General features: G+C 37.5%; 2 protein-coding genes across 3 annotated transcripts in view; one reads left to right on the top strand and one right to left on the bottom strand.

The window, feature by feature from the left end:
* The window catches only part of INTS7 (integrator complex subunit 7), a 91,730-nt gene extending 91,069 nt beyond the window's left edge, over nt 1-661 (bottom strand). The window contains exon 1 of one of the 2 annotated variants that reach the window (XM_045983453.1): nt 480-661. In XM_045983453.1, coding sequence (XP_045839409.1) covers nt 480-573 — 94 coding nt within the window. In that variant the 5' untranslated portion in view covers nt 574-661. The remainder of the gene's footprint in view (nt 1-479) is intronic. The other variant, XM_045983454.1, reaches the window with a different exon arrangement.
* Nucleotides 662-926: 265 nt separating this feature from the next.
* DTL (denticleless E3 ubiquitin protein ligase homolog) overlaps nt 927-22,366 on the top strand; it is a 40,628-nt gene continuing 19,188 nt past the window's right edge. Inside the window, exons 1-11 of the mRNA XM_045981980.1 lie at nt 927-1,080; nt 6,595-6,720; nt 7,501-7,599; nt 8,637-8,698; nt 8,784-8,904; nt 11,758-11,823; nt 13,416-13,528; nt 14,777-14,850; nt 16,465-16,568; nt 16,839-16,943; nt 19,956-20,068. Coding sequence (XP_045837936.1) covers nt 1,029-1,080; nt 6,595-6,720; nt 7,501-7,599; nt 8,637-8,698; nt 8,784-8,904; nt 11,758-11,823; nt 13,416-13,528; nt 14,777-14,850; nt 16,465-16,568; nt 16,839-16,943; nt 19,956-20,068 — 1,035 coding nt within the window. The 5' untranslated portion in view covers nt 927-1,028. The remainder of the gene's footprint in view (nt 1,081-6,594; nt 6,721-7,500; nt 7,600-8,636; nt 8,699-8,783; nt 8,905-11,757; nt 11,824-13,415; nt 13,529-14,776; nt 14,851-16,464; nt 16,569-16,838; nt 16,944-19,955; nt 20,069-22,366) is intronic.

The raw sequence follows: 22,366 nt of genomic DNA, 5'->3' as shown, positions 1-22,366 counted from the left end.
ACGAAAGAGGAGCTATGCTTTTCGGATTTTCTTGGTCGTATTTAATGTCTAGTATCCCGTAGGTTAAGAGTTACAGAAATAAAATACATCGTTATAAAGTGGGTGCAAGATTATTATTCAGCACTCTTGATGAAGACCTTGTTTCAACTGAACCTACTGACAAATAATTTCACAATTTAAATGTAGCATTTTTACAAATTGCTTGGAAAATCGGGGGACTGTGCCCTCAAGCGGTCAAACACGGCCCGTCACTGGAGCTCTCTACTTATTCAGCTGGTGCAAAGCCAAATCAGCAACGCTGCAATTTTCCTGCAATCTCCCAAACCTGCAAAAGCTCTGGACTCTCGGAAAGCATAGGTGCCCGCCCTCGCCCCGCCCAGGGAAGCTAGGCGCATGCGCCTGACTGGTGGCAACTACCGCCTGGTGGCGCCATTGCCCCCCACGCCCGTTTCACCCGCTCAGCCCGCTCTTTCGAATACCTTTGTCTAATTCCATAAGGGCAGAGTTAGCATCCAGCTCCTGTTCGCCATAGCCGGCATCTGCCAGGAAAGACTTAGTTGAGTTTGACGCCATGACCCGAATAGTCACTCGACTAGCCTAATTAAAAAGATTGCAAACTCTGCCCCAGCACCGCCATCTTCTTCCACCACCTTCTCGCGGATTTTTCCTCCGCGCTCTGTCAAGCCCTGTTACGCATGCGCCCTGGTCACCCCGCCGTTCGCCAGCGCCTCTGCGGCCCCCCGCGCAGGCGCTCAGGGAGCTCCTGAACTCTGGGTTCCCGCGGCTCGGAGAAAAGGAGGCGGGGATTGGAAGGGGGAAGTGACTCGGAGGCGCCCGGACGCCGCGGCGGGAGCCAATCAGAGGGCGTGACGTCAGTTTGGCGGGGAGTTTGGTGGCCGGGGCTTACAGTGGCGGGAGTTGGAGGCAATAACTAGTCGTGTTCTGAGGGGCGCAAGATACGATTTCTGCTGAAGCTGGGGGGCATTTTCACGACTTTTCTGTCAGTTGAACCTTTTCCTCTGGCCCAGATGCTCTTCAATTCGGTGCTCCGCCAGCCCCAGTTCGGCGTCCCGAGAAATGGTGAGTAACGGCCCTAACCGCTTCTTCTTGCTGGCGGGCTTCGCCTCCCCCGAACAACGCGGCGGACCAAGGCCGACTCCAACTCTGTTTCCCAGCCCCCGACTTCTCCCATGGCCGGAGTGAGTTCGTGTTAGCGAGGACTGCTGAAACAAGCTGCACTTTCTTGCCCTTGGGACACTTTTAATCGTAATCGGGATTTTTAAAATCGTAATGTGGGCTGACGGAGGGAAGAGAGTCGAATCGACCGGCCTTCTTTACGGCTTCTGTGTTGCACAGTAACTGGAAAATGCGTGCATTTGTGTGTGTGCGCGCGGCTCCACAGCTTTGTGAGATCGTCAGGACTCGTGTTCGCTGATTGATTTGTCGATTCATTGATTAGTTTGTTGTAGAACTTTAGTGAGCCCTACTATTCGCTTATATGTACTTGTGAGCGTGATCCGCTATTAAGGAACTCATTCCAGCCGAGAAGACAACATCTGCTTCCAGCATGGTCCGAAAAATGTTCCCCCTGATTACTGCATGTGCATAAAAATACGAAATTACAGAGTGAAAAATGCCCATAACCGCAGGCCCCAGAGATAACCACTCGTGATCGATTAAAGTAGATTACACCCAATGTTTTTCAGTGCCAAGGTACTATATTGTTATTTACAGAAATGGGATCAAAACGTTATGTTTGTTTTGTTTTTCACTGTAACGGTATGATTTGGGGGATATTTCCGTAGTAAGTGGAAATCCGACTTCCTCGCTACAGTTTTTGGGGTTAAAACATCTTTAAGATAAAACGACGGGCGGTGGGAGCTTTGAGTTTAGGTTTGGGTGTCATCGACCTGAAACCTGGTAAGTTTCTGAGGAGGGAGTTAACGACCCAGGCTAAGGCTGGATACAAATGAAACCGCGTTCATTTAAAAATGGACTAGGTCTTCTTTTTCTTTGAAACCATGTGGAAAACAAAAAAGAATCTGAGAAGGGAACTTTTTATATTAAGGCAAAGGTCTAGGAAGAGGATATTGAGAAGTAGACTGAGTAGTCCCACAACTTCCTGCCTCCAACTTGAGCTTTATACCCGTTCTCACCTACTTCCCCTCGGGATAATCTTTCTGATTATACTCTAAATGCCCCTCTCTGACTCTGCTGGAAACTTGCTTGGGTGACTTCTGTGCTCTGTCATGACTGGCAGTAGTGCCCAGTGATTAAGAGATCTGTCTTGGAATTAAACTGCCAGAGGTTTAATTCCAGCTTCATTCCTTACGGCCTGCAAGACCAGGGGCCTGCAAGACCAGGGGCCTGCAAGACCAGAGGCCTGCAAGACCAGAGGCAAGCTGTTTATACTTAGCCTCTACTTTGTAACAGATAATCTCCTAATTCTCCAGTCTTTCTGTCTACTTCCCCTTCTCTCTCATTTACAAATACTCATTTATTGTTATGTGTCAGACACTGAAATTCATTCTTTGGTGTAGATTATGCAGTGAACTTTATAGGACCATCTTCTTTCTCCTTCCATGTTGGTTCCACTCTAGGCCCCTTTTCTCCTTCTCCCTGCTCTCACGGATGAGCCACAACCAGGGCATCTTCCACTATACTTGCAACCTTCCATTCTCTGTACTTTACATCTATTCCTATAAAAGCCGCGCGACCATCTTCATCCAGCAGGTCAGTGCCACAAACATCTCAAACTCAAGTACTCAAAACTGCATTCACTTTTTCCCCAAACCTGCTACATATTACCTACCTTTGGAAGTGGCCCCATTATTTTAAACTAGTCTTCCTAGCCAGAAACCTGAGTCAATCAAAATTCCTCTGTTTTCCTCAAGATACAGAAAGTTCCCTTAAAGGTCCCTTACAATCTCTTGAGTCTGTCCTCTCTGTTCCCACTGATTTTGTCTCATCACTATAACTTGGATCTATGCTTACCATTCCATTTCCCTAGTTTGGGCCCTAATAACTACTTGTCTATTATAACAAGGCTCCCAAGTGGCCTCTTAGTTTCCCTCTCTCCTGTTTATTCTCCACATTGCTGCCAACAATCTTTCTAAAGTGGAAATCTGATTACTCTTCTGTTTATTTTTAAGTTGTTATCTGAAAGTTTTTTTTATCATAGTTTTAAACTTATTAAAATTTTTAAATAAAAATGCTGTGTCATTTAAAATTTATCTGATAGAATATGAACATTATAGTAATTTGATGATCATAACAATCATTTTTTAAAAATATAAACAAATTCTTTAAATGCCAGATTTTCAATGTATATTTCAACCTTGAACAGCATAGGGGCTAAAGTCACCAAACCCCGAACAGTCAAAAATCACCTATAACTCTGACTTTCCCAAAACTTTACAAATAGCCTCCTGTTGATTGGAAGGAAGCCTTACCAATAACATAAATAGTCAATTAATCCATACTTTTTATGTTACACATGTTATTTACTGTATTCTTACAATAAAGCTAGAGAAAAGGAAATGTTACTAAGAAAATCATAAAGAAGAGAAAATACAGGTACATTACTGTATTTGTGGAAAAAAATCCACAGATAAGTGGACTCACACAGTTCAGACCTGTGTTTGAGGGTCAACTATAATGGCTTTTTCTCCCTTGATTTTATTTCCACTTTATTTTTCCCAAAGAATTTATCCTAATGTAATTTGAGTCTAAGTTTGAAAAGTTATTCTCAATCCTTATTGATCACGCTGTCATACTTCTCTGTGAAAAAAATAAACTCAGTATTTTCTGTAATCATAAGGCTCTAAGTGTGAAGAGTTTCCTCTGAATTGAATTGTTACAATTACTAGTATGCAAATGGTCAAAACAATATAGACTTAATTTTGATAAATAAATGAAGCAAAAAGTAAAATTTTATTGGAAGCGTATCTTTTAAAGAGATGGATTTTGCTGTTTATGATGCCTTTATTAAAGGAATTATCCTATTGTCTTTTAACTGGAGTCCCAGAAGTTTTTGTACCTTGGATCAATGCAAGGTATAAGATTGGGGCAGGGGAATGCCTTTCTTTTGAAAAGTGGAAGAAAAGCATTGATGAAGGGAGAGGAGGAAAAAGAACCTCAACCTTCTCAGATAAGTAGTAGAAATGTACCTATATCAACTGATTATCTGAAAAGTCATGTCTTTGAGTTTTGGATACTCCTTGGATAATTGGTGTGTAACCCCAGGGGCTTAAATTGTACATTGAGGAGAGAATAGGCTTTTCCAAATAAGTGTTATGGGGGGAAGAATTACTTGTTCATGTTGGAAGCTGTATATAGCACAGTGCGTATCCAAAACTTGCTCAAGAGACCAGTCCACAACTGTGTGTTGTAGGGAGTACAGAAATGGAGAGGTAGATAGGGATAAGTTATTAAGCCATGTTAGGCTGTTTGTTGGTGTTTGAATATTAGTCAGGAGACAGTGAGGTAGAGTTGAGGAGTCAGCTTAATTGTAAAGAATTAGGTATCCAAAGTTTATCGTGTTCAGTTCTGCCTGAATTATTCAAGATTTGGTCCTTTTGAATTTGTATGTAGCTTATTATTATTTTTATTCCCAAACCACAAGTGTATATATACAGAGGTTTTTTTGTTTTTTTTTTTTTTTTAAGATTTATTTTTTTTGACAGATAGATTACAAGTAGGCAGAGAGGCAGGCAGAGAGAGAGAGAGGAGGAAGCAGGCTCCCAGCCAAGCAGAGAGGCCGATGCGGGGCTCGATCCCAGGACCCTGGGATCATGACCTGAGCCGAATGCAGAGGCTTTAACCCGCTGAGCCACCCAGGCGCCCACAGAGGTTTTGTTTTAAAATTCATTCTGTAGATGGATATTTGTGAACTCTACAATATATTTTATTCTTTATAATAGCTTGTTTACACGATACCTGGCCTTGGGGTAATACTCCCCCAGGAATAATTACTAAATCTGGATTGTATTCTTTGCCTCTTTTGTACTGATTCCTTCAGGTTATCTCTAGGAACATCAAAGCTAGAATTGTCTGAGGCTATATCAGACTTAGATGTCTTCTCCAAAGAGTATTTTGATGAAAAGTGATCACAGAAAGTACCCTAAAATGTGGAAGTTTATTATTTAAACAACTCTCAATAGATTGTAACTTCATTGTTTCCTCTGATGCTTAATAAACATTTAGTTCTCAGTAACCATTTATTTAATGTTTCTTTTATGTATTTAAAATGTGTTGACCTATATATCTAAATAATAGAATGAATCTTTGAAGATGGCATACTATTTATTTAGGACCATAGTGCCCATTCGATCTCTGACCCAAGCAGAATAAATGCTCCCTCTACCCTGAATTTCTTCCTCTCTCTTGTATATTCAGTGAAGACTTAACTCATCTCTTGACGCGTTTGATTTCACCTACTCTAAAGACTTCCCTGACCCTATTACTAACCAGGGCTTAATTGATTGTACTCTAGGGGTGGGTACATAATGCCTCACTTTAAAATTGCTCTAATATAGTTTAAGATACTATGACTTGTTGACATTTTAGAATCCTAGAATTTCAGGGGCGCCTGGGTGGCTCAGTGGGTTAAAGCCTCTGCCTTCGGCTCAGGTCATGATCCCAGGGTCCTGGAATTGAGCCCGTCATCGGGCTCTCTGCTTTGCAGGGAGCCTGCTTCCTCCTCTCTTTCTCTCTGCCTGCCTCTCTGCCTACTTGTGATCTCTGTCTGCCAAATAAATAAATAAAATCTTAAAAAAAAAAAACCTTTAAAAAAAAAGAATCCTAGGGCGTCTGGGTGGCTCAGTGGGTTAAGCCGCTGCCTTCAGCTCAGGTCATGATCTCAGGGTCCTGGGATCGAGTCCCGCATCGGGCTCTCTGCTCAGCAGGGAGCCTGTTTCACTCTCTCTCTCTCTCTCTCTCTCTCTCTCTGCCTGCCTCTCTATCTACTTGTGATCTCTGTCAAATAAATAAATAAAATCCTTAAAAAAAAAAAAAAAGAATCCTAGAATTTCAGTATTGGAAAAAGGAAGTGAAGTTAGAATTTGCTTGTGAATATTTTAGTAGCTAGGTAGGCAAATTTATGTTCATTATTTCCTTTAACACTTTGACCATTGGATTGTATATGATGTTGCAGGTAATTAAAGAATTTGAGTAATGTTGATTTAGAAACTCTGGGAACAAAATGTTGATTGAAGAGAATGGCAGTTTTAATGGTTATGGTAGTCTTTTTGGTTGTATTTTGTAGTTGTCACCAAAGGGTGTAGGAGGGGTAAGATCTTTTTTAATGTACAAAGGCCACTTGTTTCTTAAAATCTTCAGTGTACCAGCAAGAGTCTCCATTTTAGATGGTAAGCCCAAAGCTGTACCTCACCAGAAGTTGAGAGTGCTTTTTATTTCTACCTTAGGACCCCTTAGGAAAATACCAGAAACTGTATTGTAGAAGACCCTGAATAGTGAGTGGATTTACATAAAATAAATAAAGCTTTTAAAAACAAATATTTACCTCTGCACTTGTTAAAAATATTGAAATATGGTGATATATTGAAATCTATAAAGAATTATGTCTTACTTTAGGATGGTCTTCCCAGTACCCTCTACAGTCCCTTCTAACTGGTTATCAGTGCAACTGTAATGATGAGCACACTTCTTACGGAGAAACAGGAGTCCCAGTTCCTCCTTTTGGATGTACCTTCTCTTCTGGTAAGAGAATTACTATCTAAGCTAGGCTTGCTCAGAAATGATCTATGTCATACTTAAAAAATATATGTATACTGGGATGTTCCCCTTTTAAGAAAAAGTAGGTTAGATAGATGGTAGTTTTTCTAATAGCTGTTTTCTGATTTATGAAATAAGACTTTTGAAAATCTCTATGCATAATTATATATTTCCTCTAAAGCATAAGACAATTACAGCATTTTTTTTTTCTTTTCTTTTTGATGGATACTTGGAAAGGATTGCAAAGGTTCAACCATCATGAACACTGTTTTGCCCAATGGATACACCTTTTGGTCTGATGGAATCTCTGTAATGCACTGGGGAACATATGAACAGAAATAGAGTACTTGTCCCCACTGTTAATAGTTTGAGAGGGGAAAAGTAAAAGGGTATGAAAAAGAAATTTAACTAATAGACTAAGCCTGCTGGTGGTCTATATCATATGCTTTTCTTCGCCATTGGTCAGTGTCACTGTTGTTTTATTTAAGTCCTACCCTTCTCTAAATAAGAGATTATCTGAGATAATTTTGGTGGTTTTGAGTCATTTACTGAGTTAGATATTAAGGCAAATTTTAAGCAATCTTTAATTTAAATTACCTCTCTACCATAATCAAATGCTGTTTGGATATAATCATCTTCCCTCTTCAGATTCTTTGTATTTAACTTGTAGCTTTCAGTTAATCTGTATTGTATTGTATTTATAGCTTTATGCTCAGCTTTAAAATTTTTGTGTTATTCTTTATGTATTCTTTATTTCTTATTTAGCCCCCAATATGGAGCATATACTAGCAGTTGCCAATGAAGAAGGCTTCGTTAGACTGTACAACACAGAGTCACAAGCCTCTAGAAAGAAGTGTGTCAAAGGTAAGTCTAGGCCTAAAATTTTTGTTTTAACATTATTTTAAGTTCATAAAGCTTCAAGTAAATTGTTATTTGAATAGATTTCCAATTATATTCACTTCTGATGAAGTCTGTTTAGGGACCAGGCTAAAAGAAAATGGTAGATGGCCCTTCTGTCAATAATATTGTAAGTATGGCAATACTTTCACTGAAAGTTGAAAAAAAAATACAGTTTAGGATTAAAACAGTTCTTCTTTTAAAAAGTTAAATCTTTTACACTTAATGTGGTTGGAGGAAACATTACTTTAAAATATTTATCTTGACCAAGCATCTTCCTTATATAAGGCAAAGTTATACTGATCTTAAGAAGCTAATAATCTGGAACTAGTTATATCAAGTGTGGAAATGAGTAAAACAGGCTATAAATGATAAAGATGTACCCAAAAAATGCCATGGGTGTCAAAAGGAGAGCTCTCATGTGGTAAAGATGGCAAGGACAATTTTTCATGAAGAGAACGTTTAAGTGGGACTGTAGTATTTAAACCTATGGAGGTATTTAAACCTATGGAGGTAGAATAGGATATGCCAGGTGGAAGGGAAAGCATTAGCAAAGGCCTAGAGATAAGAAAGCATAGGCTATAATTATGGAATGGGGAGGGATCCAGTTGGTTGGAATAAGGTATGTGGAGACAAAGATAAAGCGTACAACAGAGATAAAGGCCAAAGCATGCAGAACCTTAAATGTCAAACTACTTCAGATTCCATTCAGAGAGCATGATGAAGATTTTTGAACTGGAGAATGTTTCAGAAAGATTCCATTTTGGAGAATATATTACTAGTCACCTCATGAAAAGAAATTTGATATCAAATGATAGTTCTCTGCAATAGTGAAGGAAATATGTAAGTTCTGTGAGTATATAAGTTCTCTTGGCCCATGGATGATAGGGCACTGATGACTTATTTTTTCCCTCTAGCTTTTAAGAAATTCAAACTGCTAATAACAAGGCTACCCCTGAACGTAGTCTAGACATTTTACATTCACCATTTTTTTTTTTGTTTAGAATGGATGGCTCACTGGAATGCTGTCTTTGACCTGGCCTGGGTTCCTGGTGAACTTAAACTTGTAAGTGACTTTTATTTTATTGGGATCTGGTTAAATAATGATAAAGCATTGATTTATTAAATTATGATACCTTATATTTTGAAAGGTTACAGCAGCAGGTGACCAAACAGCGAAATTTTGGGATGTAAAAGCTGGTGAGCTGATTGGAACGTGCAAGGGGCATCAGTGCAGCCTTAAGTCAGTTGCCTTTTCTAAGTTTGAGAAAGGTAGGTCTGTGCCTATCCTCTTTCATGTCCTTAACCTCCTTTGCGGTGAGTTAATAAGAAGCTTTGATGGTTTCCACCCTTTCCCGTGTCAGAGTGCTACTTTCCCTACTTGGAGACTGAGAGTCTCATGACCAAAATCCTCCATGAAATTAAGCTGACTTTTGGTCCCATTCTTATGGGTATTATCTCCAGCCTGTCCCTGTAAGTTAAGAATCTTCAGATAACTTTTTTCTATAATCCTGCAGATAAGGTAAACATTTATAAATAGCTATAATACCTCTGTCCAACTCTGAGTGTCCTTTAAAGTCAAAACCCTGTACTGAACACTGATTAACTCTATTTGTAAATGAGTTACTTTAACTCTCCTAGTGAAATTTTAATTAAGTGGAGTGTGACGCTGGAGTGGGAAACCTGTTAAAATGGACATGATTCTCACCTAAAAACTTACCATTTAATTACTTTAAGTGGCCCAGTTCCCTAGTATATTTTCAACTATTATTTACTCATAATTGATCTTTCTGTATTTATTTTATTATTATAATGGAGAAGGAAGACTTAAAGAATGATATAGTACAGCACAGTACTATAGCACTAGGAAAAAACTTAGTGTCTGAATTAGCTCTTCTTTTCTCCTTCCTCCATTAGTTTCTCACTGAATAATTTTTTTTTTTTTAACAAATGGACCAACAAACATTCATCTTAAAGAAGTGGCTGAATTAATCTGGCTTTAATCTCAATAACGGACAAACTTTACAGTCTTCTTTATCATTAAGAAATACTCTATTTTTAAAAGAAACATTTTCATTTATTCACGTGAGCACTCAGAAATATTAAACTGAGTTGTTGAGCTGATCTGGACTCCAAAAAGGTCAATTTTAATTGACTGTGGTTGCTTTTGAGAGTGGAACGTTGAAGAATATATGGCATAGTTTTTATCTCTGCATAAGTTTTCATTAACACGTGTATTATATAAAGTTAGATATGGTTATGTTCTAGTTTACTACTGTGTCAGAGTTAACTCTGAGTTTCTAAAAATAATGCAAGAGCATGAAAATTAACCTTACTAAAGTAAATTTATTTAAAGGATAAAGTAAAAAAGCACTATCTTTTTTTCCCTTTGCTTAATTTTTAAAATTCTATACAGTAAATCTATGCCATTATGCCATAAATCTAGTAGAAAAAGCATTGAATTAGAAATTGGGGCTGGTAGTTTTTATCACGGCTCCTAGTAGTCTGTAAGTGTTCTAGCATGAATTGCCTGGTTGGACACTGCCCCCATGGCCACATAGTTTGGTTGGTAAACACTCATTAGATTTTAGATCTTTAGCCAAATGCCTTTGTACAGGGCACATTTTTATAATCATACATAGAACCCCTGTGTTTTATTCCTGTTTCTGCCTCTAAACTCTTGGGCAAAGTCGTTTTTATTCTCTGGACTTTCATCCGTTGATTTTTTTTTTTGAAGATTTAATTATTTATCTCTTTGTGAGAAAGAGAGAGCACACAAGCAGGGGGAGCGGCAGGCAGAGGGAGAGCAGGTTCCCCACTGAGCATGGAGCTTGATGTAAGACTCAATCCCAGGACCCCGGGATCATGACCTGAGTCGAAGGCAACCGCTCAACTGACCGAGCCACCCAGGCATTCCAATGTTTTTGTTTTAACAGGGAATTAACTCAGTAAAAGTCAAATTGCAAACTGTCAGACCTACAGAGAGGTCAGATCTCAATTCAGTTCTTTAATTTAAGGCTCAGTTACAAGCCTCTTTTGATTTTCCCTTGCGTAGATGGTTCAGGGATCAACCAGAGACCTGTGCTAACTTTAAACACAGTGTTAGAGTTAGCCTTTCTCTGGCTCTCTCCAGGGTTCCCCTCACTCTGGCTCTGGCAGCTCTTGTTTCCTCAGTCTGGTTTTCCTTGTTCCTCTGGCTTGAAAGATGGCAGGTTCTGTATTGGCATCTTAGCTGCCTGGTACTAATGCTGCAACTGTGGCTGCCTTCAAGGTAAAACTACAAAAGCCAGTAAATTAGCCGAGACCAATCACTTGCTTCAGGTATTGACTTCTCTCCAAAAATTGCATGTTTTTGTTCAGTTTCTAAAGCACCCTCAGGTAATTGGTTTTTATATTTTGTCCAGAGTTTTTTTAGCTCATGCAGATAGATTGTTTTCATAAGTGCTCACTCTTCCACACAGGAAGCAAGGTTTTTTTTGTTTTGTTTTAAAGAATAAAACATTACAGATAAATTGAAGCTCCCCTATGTTCCCTTCTCCAGTCCCTTTGCTCTCTTTCCATCCCTAGAGGCATCCTCTTTCACCATTTTGTATGGGTCTGGTACATACTTTTATAGTGAAGACAGTAAAACTTGGAGATTTGGAGAGTGGGCTCTGGATTTATTCTGCTAGGAATACCTTTATAAGTCACTTATCCTCTCTATGTCTTGGTTTTCTTATCCATAAAATGAGAATAATAATACCCACCTAACAGGATTAATAACAAGAGTTGAGATAATGTATATAAAGCACATGGGATAGTGTATAGCACTTAGTAAACTCAGTATATTTTCGTTATTTGCTTTTTCATTATTCTTTCCATATGTGTACTTCATGTAGTATTTTATGTGGTGTTAAGAATATTTACAGAGGGATTATTCTCTAGAGCATAAGTATTTTGAGTTCTTTTTAATCCTTTCCCTTCACTGCTTTGTTTTCTTTGTTGTTGAGCCATAGATTGTTTCATTTTTAATTGCCAATTACAATACTTAACCATGTAATAGATGCTCTAGGAAACTTAAATGAAATGCATGCATTATTGGCCTGGTTTTATTAACTTCTTGATAAACTATTTATTTCCCCATAGCTGTGTTCTGTACAGGTGGAAGAGATGGAAACATTATGGTCTGGGACACCAGGTGCAACAAAAAAGGTAGCCTAGTTCCATTTTAATTTTGATAAGTGTGAGATCACCTCATACTTATTTTGAATGAGTTGGCGATTTCACCCAGTTACCACCAGGGGGCAGGGGGCACATGTTCATAATCCCCCATTTCTTCTGCTGACAGGATTACTGTGACTGTTGGAAGCATCACCCTCTGTATTTACCTCACATTGTCTTCTGAACTGTGTCACTTACTGATAGAATTGGGATTATTAGTACATGGGCTTGGTGATAAACGATCTTCTAAAAAGTTATTTAACTTTAAAGAATTGGATTAAATTAAACATAATTATGCTCACATTGCCCCCATGATGTCATTAAGCAGAATGCAGTGATCATCTCACTGCCTACTTCCTTTTTTATTTTTTAAAAATATTTATTTGTCAGAGAGAGAGAGAGCGAGCAAGCGCACAGGCAGGCAGAGGCAGAAGCAGGCTTCCTGTCGAGAAAGGAGCCCTATGGTGGGACTCGATCCCAGGACACTAGGATCATGGCCTGAGCTGAAGGCAGCCACTTAACTGACTGAGCCACCCAGTCATCCCTGCCTACTTCCTTTTTTAAAAATAATGTCTTTTTAGGGGTGACCGGGTGGCTCAGTGGGTTAAGCCTCTGCCTTCAGCTCAGGTCATGATCCCAGAGTCCTAGGATCCAGCCCGCATCGGGCTCTCTGCTCAGTAGGGAGCCTGCTTCCCCCTCCCCTGGCCCCCGCCTGCCTCTCTGCCTACTTGTGATCTCTGTCTGTCAAATAAATAAATAAAATCTTTTTTAAAAACTATTTTTAATGGACTATTTTTCAGAGCAGTTTTAGATGCGCAGCAAAATTGATCAGAAAATACAGAGAGTTCTCCAAGTTTTAATGTACTCTGTATCTCCACAGCCTTTCCCACTATCATCCCATGGTAGAGTTGGACATTTGTTAAAACTGATGCACTTGCACTGATACACCATAAGCACCCAATGTCCCTCAGTACTTTGTAGTAGGGTTAACTCTTGGTATTGCACATTTTATTGGTTTTGCCAAACGTGTAATGACATGTGTCTACATTATAGTATACAGAGTAGTTTCACAACACTAAAAATCTCCTATGCTCGTCTTTTCCTCCCCCAGCTCCTGACAACCACTGATTTTTTTTTTTTTTACTTTCCAACGTTTTACCTTTTCCAGAATGTTATATAGTTGGAATCATACAGCATGTAGTCTTTTGAGATTGGCTTCTTTCACTTAATAATGTATTTAAGGTTCCCTCTTGTCTTTTCATGGCTTGGTAGCTCATTTCTTTTTACCATTGAACAATGTGCCATTATCTGGATAAACCGCAGTTTATTCCTACTTTCCTCTCCTGAAGGACATCTTGATTGCCTCCACGTTTTGGCAGTTAGGAATAAAGCTGCTATAAATATCCACATGCTTATTTCTCTTGTATACATCATAATGGCACCAAAAAATGTAATGCAGTAGTTCTGCTGGCTTCTAATTTTACTATTAAGAATATAATTCTGAAATCTTATGTGTAAATGTTACATTCGGCATAGGAATAAAGTTCTGAAACCTAAATCAGTTTGCTTGGAATATCTTTCAGATGGATTTTATAGACAAGTGAATCAAATCAGTGGAGCTCACAATACTTTAGACAAGCAAACTCCATCAAAACCCAAGAAGAAACAGAATTCAAAAGGACTTGCTCCTTCTGTGGTAAGGTTTTAGAGCTGTACACATGTGTGCAGATCTTAACATGTAGTAGGATGGGCTCTCATTTTAGGTAACTTGTTGGGCATGAAATAGGAGCTATAGATTAAGTGAATGAGAGTTTTTATTCAGTGGTTTATTATTTACTGCTCAATACCTACAGTAGTAGTTCTCGAACTCTAGCATATAACACAGTCACCTGGCAGCATATTAAAAATTCATCTTCCTGAGCTTCATCCATAGAGATCTCCATGTGTACACTGTCTACAACATAATTTATTAGGAAAGGGGTGATAGTTCGAAGAAGCATATTAAATACCGTGATGCAATTTTCTATAAGGGGAGGTAATCCCCGTTTTTTATGTTACACAAACTATAGGAAATTTGTGAGTTTTTAATATTTTTTTAAACAGTCGCCAAAATATTTAAATACATTGAAACATTTAGATAGAATATTATGTCTGTCTAGCATCTTGTACTCAAAGTTAAACATTGCCCATAATACATCTTCTTTCTTTTAAAAGTAAAAGATGGCTTTTACTTTAACGTGTTCATTTTTCTAAAATTCCTGGTCTGTAAGATCCAAATTAGTATGTTGGAGAAGTGTGTTTATTAAAAATGTTAGGACTTATAATTGCATACCAAGAATAGGACACAGGCATGAGTGGAAACTGGCAGGATTAACAGTGGGTTTTGGAGGCCAGATGGAGTTAAAATGAATATCCTTTCAGACAATCAGATTCTGAGCCAGGAAAACTCATTAACAGCAATTAGGAGATGAAATTCCACTGAGCTCCTTTAAATTTTTCAGAACGCATAATCATCTTTCATCAGTAATTCTTCAGATACCCCTATGCAACAGTGTTGGTAGGTGGTGACATTTTGTAGATGAAACAGGCACAAGAAAGTTAAACGAAGTCTGCTACAGAGACATAGCTTATTAGTAGGACTGATTCTAAGTAGAAACCAGTAGGTTTAGACAAAGCTTTTATTCACCTGTTTGTTTTTTGAGTACAAGTCAAAGTCAACACTATGTACTATACTTCAATGATATTTAGGTCATTTTCATGCTAAAATGACTTCTTGGTCAGTATAAATATCTGACTTAGGATTATTGGTGAGGGAAGATTTAGTCTTAACTCAGAATTTGGGTCAGGGGGAAGCCATCATTTTAGCACCTTGGTCTCTTGATGGTGAAGATTATGATACTGAAAATAGGACTTTCTTCTATCTTTTTCTGCCTTGTGCTGTCAGGATTTTCAACAGAGTGTTACTGTGGTCCTCTTTCAAGATGAGAATACATTAGTCTCAGCAGGAGCCGTGGATGGGTAAGCGCTTTTATTTCTTGGTTCTTTTGATGAGATCTCTTTCATAAACTGTGATAGGGAAGTCACCTAGTCCCATTATAATCGAATATGTATGCTTTTAACTTTCCACATAGTGAATATCCAGCTGAGAAGAGGAACTACAGATCACACTGAAAAATATCTAGTTAGGACTCTTGCTCAAATAATTAAATGAGGTAATCCATTTTGGTATTATGAAGTAATAAATGAGGTAATAAAATTAGCACATTATCTAGCACACGGGAGCAGTGTTGGCTGCTGCTGCTGTTGTCGAGAATCTGGATGGGCAGCTCACTTGTACGTGCAGTCTAATTTAAGCTTTTGAGGAATAAAATTTCTATTTTGGATTTTTATCTTCTCAGGTTTAGTAATACCCTAAAAGAAGAAATCTCATTCTGGGTATATAATGGGCATTTGGGGGAGTAATCTAACTATATTGATATTAAGGCCCAATGACTTTCATATACCTGCCATCTGTGATTGGTCTGAATGTTTGGCTTCCAAATAAGTTTGTGGTACTTCATTGATTGCTTTGTTATAATAAATCTCTGGGCGTTTTTTAAGCACACTCCTTTGCTTATTTGCTTATGATACCTCTCAAGACATCCCTCCCTTTGAAACGAATTTAAAAACATGATGGCTTAATGAACTAGGACTTCTTTTGTGGTCTTTTGGACACTAAAACTCATCTGTGCACCAAATCCTCAGGCACGGATGAAGGAGTTTACTAGTTATGCTTGTGAAGTGACTGTGAAACCCTGTTGTTTGTTTCCAATGATAGTGCCGTTTTTAGACTAAGCTTTTGTTTTCATGTTGCCAATAAACTAGATGTTGAGGAGGTTCCTGGGTGCCTCAGTTGGTTAGGTAACCTACTCCTGTCTTTCATTAAGGTCATGATCTCAGGTTGAGGTGAAATCGAGCCCTGAGTCAAGGCTCTGTGTTCAGCAGGGAGTCTGCTTGGAATTCTTTCTCTCCCCCTACCCCTCTCCCTGCTCTCACGCTTTCTTTCTCTCTAAAAATAAATAAATAAATGAATAAATAAATGAATAACATCTTTTTTTAAAAAGGAACTACATGTTGAGGATTAAGACAATTATACCAATAGACGAAATGAAAAAATATTTCATAGGAAAAAAGGAAAAGTTGTTTAGACCAGATTACTTAAGGAGTTACGCATAGAGATAAAACCATAGGGACAGAGCTTGTTACTTACAATGTTAGAGGTTACATGCAGAGTGTTAAAGGCTTAGGAAGCGTTTGTTTTGCCTTTCTTTTTTTTTTTTTTTCTGAAAACAATGAAACAATGACCATCAGAACCCAACCTTCATCTTCCTTTTCCGCTCCCTTGAAGTAAACTCAAGGTAACCTATTGCTAGGTCAGATCACATCTGTTTCCGTTCTGCCTGAGTTGTTAGCCTGAAATTGGAAACTATAGTATGAGATAGTTCAATCTGTTTCCCAGTGAGATCTCCTCGTTATATCTGGTTGATGTGCCAGAGGAGTTAGATTAAAATTCATTTCATGAAGTTCAATGTAGTTGAAACTGGTCGGAGTTGGGGTTGGCTACAAAATAACTTTCTTTACCTTGGTTTTTAGGGTAATCAAAATATGGGATTTACGTAAGAATTATACTGCTTATCGACAGGAACCCATAGCATCCAAGTCTTTCTTGTACCCAGGTAGCAGCACTCGAAAACTAGGTAAGCCTTTTAATACCCTGTGAATTTTTGTTTACATTTTCAAAATAAATATCAAGCTAGTTTTCAGCAACATAGACTTGAAATTAACATGTGGTTGTGTCTTTTGGAAATTCAGAAGTTAAAAACTCAGAATATTTTTGGTTTGTGTATATTTGGGGGAAGAAGAATTCTGGTAATCTTGTGGAATGATCTTCTTTCCTCAACACTGTCACTTCAGTTCTACTTGCTGTAATCAGGACATGCTAGTTAACTAAAGTTTCCTTTTTCTAGGATACTCAAGTCTGATTTTGGATTCCACGGGCTCTACTTTATTCGCTAACTGCACAGATGACAATATCTACATGTTCAATATGACCGGATTAAAGACTTCTCCAGGTAAGATCTTACCCATTTGAAATCTCTACCCTGGAAAAATAAAATAAAATAAAATCTCTTGTCCAGAAACTAATGCAGAGGTTTTTGTTAATGATAATTTTATTGATCTTTTTTTCTAAATCAAATTTTTTAAGACATAGGAGGGCTTTGGTGTCTTTGATTAGTTCCGGTTATGTTTTCTTGGGTGTATTTTCCTTGTGATATTTCACAAGTAAACAGAATCCTGCTGTATATGGTGACTTAATTGTATTTTAACAGTGAGTCTTTCTGAAATTATGTCCCTTTGACTATATTCAGAATTGTCTCAAGTTTTGTAGGATCTAGAAGGCTGTTCTCAGGTTCTGTCTTGTTCGGGGTTGTTTGTTAAAATTAGGGGGCTGAATTTTTTAAGTCCCTAAATAGGTTTTTATCTATTTCAGCCTTCTTAATGTTGGGCAGTGTCTATTTTATCTCTAGTTTTCCCCAACCTCACCTTTTTTTTTTTCTTCAGGAAAATTAAAATTGGAATCTGGTGTTTAAAGTTGATACATGGCACTTTAAGAAAAAAAGAAATGCAGGTTTCTCAGGCATACTCTAAGATTTTAGGGGGTTACATAATTTTAAGAACATTTTCAATTACTTAGGCAAGCTACATATTAGTAACCTTGTTCTTGCTAAGGTATAGCTCTGTCAGAAACAGACAGGTTCCATAATCCCTAAAGCTACCTACTTCCCACTAAAGTAAGATGTGCTGATAAATAAGAAACCTTGAAATAGTATAGAACTTAACTAGACTTACAGAACTTTCCAAAGACTGCCCTAAGCCAGTATTAGGAGTTTGAGTTCTGTGACAGCTTCACAGTTGGTGTTCCCAATGTCCTAGATTAGATCTGATGTTGTCTAAATAAGAGCAAGGGTATTTGGAAAAGGGAAGCAGTTTATAACTTGTTTTGCTGTTTTCTGAATGGAATCAGAACTTGAACAGCTTCTAATTTAGATAGTCATATAAAATACACTTTTCAGAATCTTTCCAAAAAATAAAAGCATAATCCTAATTATATTATCAAATAAATATACAAGAATTCTTTCTGTGTCATTTTTTTTTTTTTTTTTGTAGTCTGGCCCTAAAGGGAGTCTTGAGATTAGTCAAACAAATATGCCTAAGGCTACATTACTAAAAATTTAGTAACCTTTTTCCTGTGCTCCCAAAATGATTTTGTTTGCTCCTATAGATAGATAGGTAGGTAGATACGTTCTTTAGAGATTGAGTGACAGACAGCCATGTGTATGACATTGGGTAATTGCTTATCTTTTTCAAATTTCAGAAACGGTCCTGGGCTTAATATTTTATCTCCTATACTTTTAATTTACAGTGTTTTATTATACTAAGTGATGTTCATAAGGATGACTCTGAAGCAATTCACTGAAGCATTTTTAGAGTCCAAATTATCAAAGAAAGATAAAGTTGAGCTAATCAAAGCCAATACAGGTTTTAGGATTTTTTTGAATGGTTTGAAGCATTTATAGTGTACTTGATTAGACCAGCAGAGGGCAATAAATACTTACAGGTCTAGTGGGAAATTTGGTCTGTAGTTTTCCATTCATAGTTAGAGTTAAGAAAGATAAACAATTATAGTTTTAGAGTTGTATTCAGAGCAAAGGAGCCTGTTTATTTTGTGGGGATTTACCTATCATAGTAGATAAAATGTGTATCTGAATTGGTTCATATTCTGTTTAACGTCTACAGTGGAAGCGTTGGTGTAGAGAGTATTTGATATGTATGCTTTTTCTTGAAAAGCTAAAAATATAGTCTTTTTCCAGTTTTGTTCTGGCAAAAAGAAAAGATTTCTGTGAGCACTGAAGGAAATCTATTAAGTCCCTTGATAATTCTTACTTCCTTTCTGTTAAAGATTAGAGTGAACTTTTCTTCCCTGCTTAAATGTATCCCTAAATTCTTTAAAAACTGAGACTTTTTTCTTGTATTTCCTGTTAGTATTCTGGTACCAGAGGCCTCAGGTTTTGGTCTTCTTAGGATAGAAGAACTCATCAGGCACATTGTGCTAGACTGGATTGCTTGCCCTTTTATTACAGATATTAAGAAGTCTAAATAAACCTAAAGGCTAATCCTAACCTAGTTGGAGTATCTTACATACAAATATATAGTTTACCCCACTAGCTCCTTCTTTTCAGCCTTCTTAAAGTTTTGGATTAAAAAATTCCCACAGTAAATAAATAAATAAATAAATAGATTAACTGATTCCTACATCCCAAATGAGCTATCCATAAATCTTAACTCTTCCCACTGATTCTTACCTATTCATGCAACAGATGTTTGGAAATCTCTTTTCAAAGCACTGTGAGGTCTAGTGAGGAAAGAATAAAATATGAAATTTACCCTCAGTATTTGAAGTCTAAGAGGAAGAGAACCAATGTATTACTCAACGGGGAAAGCCCTATGCTACTGTGGGAGAAGAGGGTCTAATAAAAGCATTTACTAAAAGAGTGGACCCTGGTTGCATTCTTCTCTTTAAGAATGTTTTCTCTCAGGGCGCCTGGGTGGCTCAGTGGGTTAAGACTCTGCCTTCCGCTCAGGTCATGATCTCAGGGTCCTGGGATCGAGCCCTGCATCGGGCTTTCTGCTCAGCAGGGAGCCTGCTTCTCTCTCTCTCTCTCTCTCTCTGCCTGCCTCTCTGTCTACTTGTGATCTCTCTCTGTCAAATAAATAAATAAAATCTTTAAAAAAAAAAAAAAAGAATGTTTTCTGTCACTTTTTTCCATAGCCAGCTCCATACCAAATATCTGGGCTTAGATCATGAGATTGGATCTAATATAAAAACCTCTTTCTGAGACTTCCTTACTTTTTGCCAATGTCCAGTTCCCTTTAATTTAGTGAATAAAGCTTGACTATCTGTTTCAATATTCAGTAGTCAATACACTAATAAAACTTGTTAGGACATGTATAGTGTCTGCATTTAAGTGAACACTAGAAATAACAAGAGCCAAGTAATGTGTGTGTTTTTTTTCCTCTGACAGTGGCTATCTTCAATGGACATCAGAACTCCACCTTTTATGTTAAATCAAGTCTCAGTCCAGATGACCAGTTTTTAGTCAGTGGCTCAAGTGATGAAGCTGCCTACATCTGGAAAGTAAGTTACCAAACTTCCCTCACAAATGTGAGAACTAAGTATTCTTACAAATATTTCTTCTCAGATGAGTAAGTTTAACATAAATGCATACTATTAAGTTTTTCCACATTAGATGTTCAGAAAAGTTGCTTCTTGCTTCTTAACACAGCCAGACCTCGCTCTGACTGACCCATATATCATACTTTCAAGGCCAGAGCTTCTCAGAAATAGATCATCCATGTACTCCAGCGGTTTCACAGATTATCAGAAAATTGTGAATTCAGAAGCTTAGAGAGAACCTTAACTACCTTGTCCTGTTTCCTGGAAAAATATGTTGGATTATCTTTCTGCCCTGAGTTTTCAAGCTCTTCATTCAGAATACAGTATTTTAATTCCCAGGCTCCTATGCCCAAATCAACCATAGCACCTTGCACAAAACACTAAAAAATATTTGTATGGTAATTGTATTCTTTACTTTCTTATAGGTGGCCAGTCTTAAGGTTACTAGAATAGATGTGACTACTTTTATCAATTTTATTATGTATTTAATGGCATTACTTAGTTTACTTGACAGATTCCATTTCTGTTCACAAGTTTATTTTCTTTTTTTACTTAATTAACAACTTAATTAACTTGATTCCTAAAGTGACTACTGTAAGCTAAGAAATGTAAATTTGTCCATTTGAGGTTCAGTGGAGAAAGCTGAAATATCACACGAGTAGCACTTGCTGACTACTGAAAAATAGCTCTTGTGGGACTAACTAATTATAGAAAGGTCTGGGAGTTCAGAGACATAAGAGCATTATGGCGTAGTTTTCCGAGGGCTAGAAATTAATTATCTTCTAGATTGCCCTGTGATATCAAAAATGTCCTTGACACTAATGAATTGAACGATCAGAGTTCACACATTATGGATTTTATTTTTTATTGTTATTTTTAAAATTTATTTATTTACTAGAGAGAGAAAGCAAGTGAGCAGAGCGGGGAACAGAGGGAGAGGGATAAGCAGCTCTATGCTGAGTGCAGTGCCCTACAAGATCATGACTTGAGCTGGAATTGAAGGTTGGATGCCTAACCAACTAAGCTACCCAGGCGCCCCACATTTTGGATTTTAGAGGATAATGTCTAAAACTTGATAGATTCATAGGTTCAATGTTATCAAATCCCTTTTCAAGAGGAAATTATATCATTGTTAGTCCTGCCAACCTCTAGAAAGTCGTTATCTTTAATGTTGGCTTAGGGTGGGATAGAACCTGTCAAGTATGAAGCATAATTCTGTTTAATTTCATCTGGTCCTGGAGGATGTACTAAAAGTGACTTCTCTGTGTACCTAGAGGTGCAAAAATACAACACTAACTTAAGAGTTTTTAGAGATTATATCCTAGATGGTCACATGGTGGAGACGTTGTTCTATTCAAGATACTTTTGTGTTGTACTTGGCCTCTTTCTATAAGCACATTTCTTTCGTGAGTATATTTTTAAAATGAAAATTTGCTTATAAAATATATACCTGAGACTGATCCCATATAAGTTTGTACCTAGTTTCTTGTCTATAAAATTTTCTGACTTGAGTTTTAAACTTTTTAATGATACATGTTACTAACATTAATGCTTTGTTCTTATATTTTAAATTTTGAGTTTCAAATTTGGTCTAAATGCTTCTTATTTTACTATTTTTTTGTTCTTCCTTTCTCCTTCTCTCACTGTCTTTCCTTTTTCTTTTTTTATTATGTTCTGTTAGTCACCATACAGTACACCATTAGGTTTTGTTGTGGTATTCCAAGAATCGTTGTTTATGTATAACCCTCCTTAATACCCATCCCCCCACCCCCCCACCCTCTAAAACCCTCTAAAACCCTCAGTTTCTCGGAGTCCATAGTCTCTCATGGTTCGTCTCCCCCTCCGATTCCCCCCCGTCATTTTTCCCTTCCTTCTTTAATGTCCTCCATGCTATTCCTTATGTTCCACAAGTAAGTGAAACCATATGATAATTGACTTTCTCTGCTTGACTTATTTGACTCAGCATAACTCCTCTCTGTCTTATCTTCATCCCTTTTTTTACTATGGCTCTCAAGTAGGAAGATTTTATTCCTATCAAAGTCTGTATCATTTTACGTTTTTTTAATTCTTTAAAAAAATTCTTAAAAAAAAAAAAGATTATGCAAAAAATAGCCCTGCACTGATCATTTATGGAAATCATTTAAAATCAATTTTTAGTTATGTATACATAACTATGCATGTGATTATATATTCTACATATATGTGTTTGCATGTGTATACAGACACAGTTGTATTATCAACTGAAAGTTCCTCTCTAGC

Source organism: Meles meles, chromosome 17 (genome assembly GCF_922984935.1).
Source record: "Meles meles chromosome 17, mMelMel3.1 paternal haplotype, whole genome shotgun sequence".
NCBI classification, from domain to species: Eukaryota; Metazoa; Chordata; class Mammalia; order Carnivora; family Mustelidae; genus Meles; species Meles meles.
This window is presented reverse-complemented; position numbering and strand designations above follow the sequence as displayed.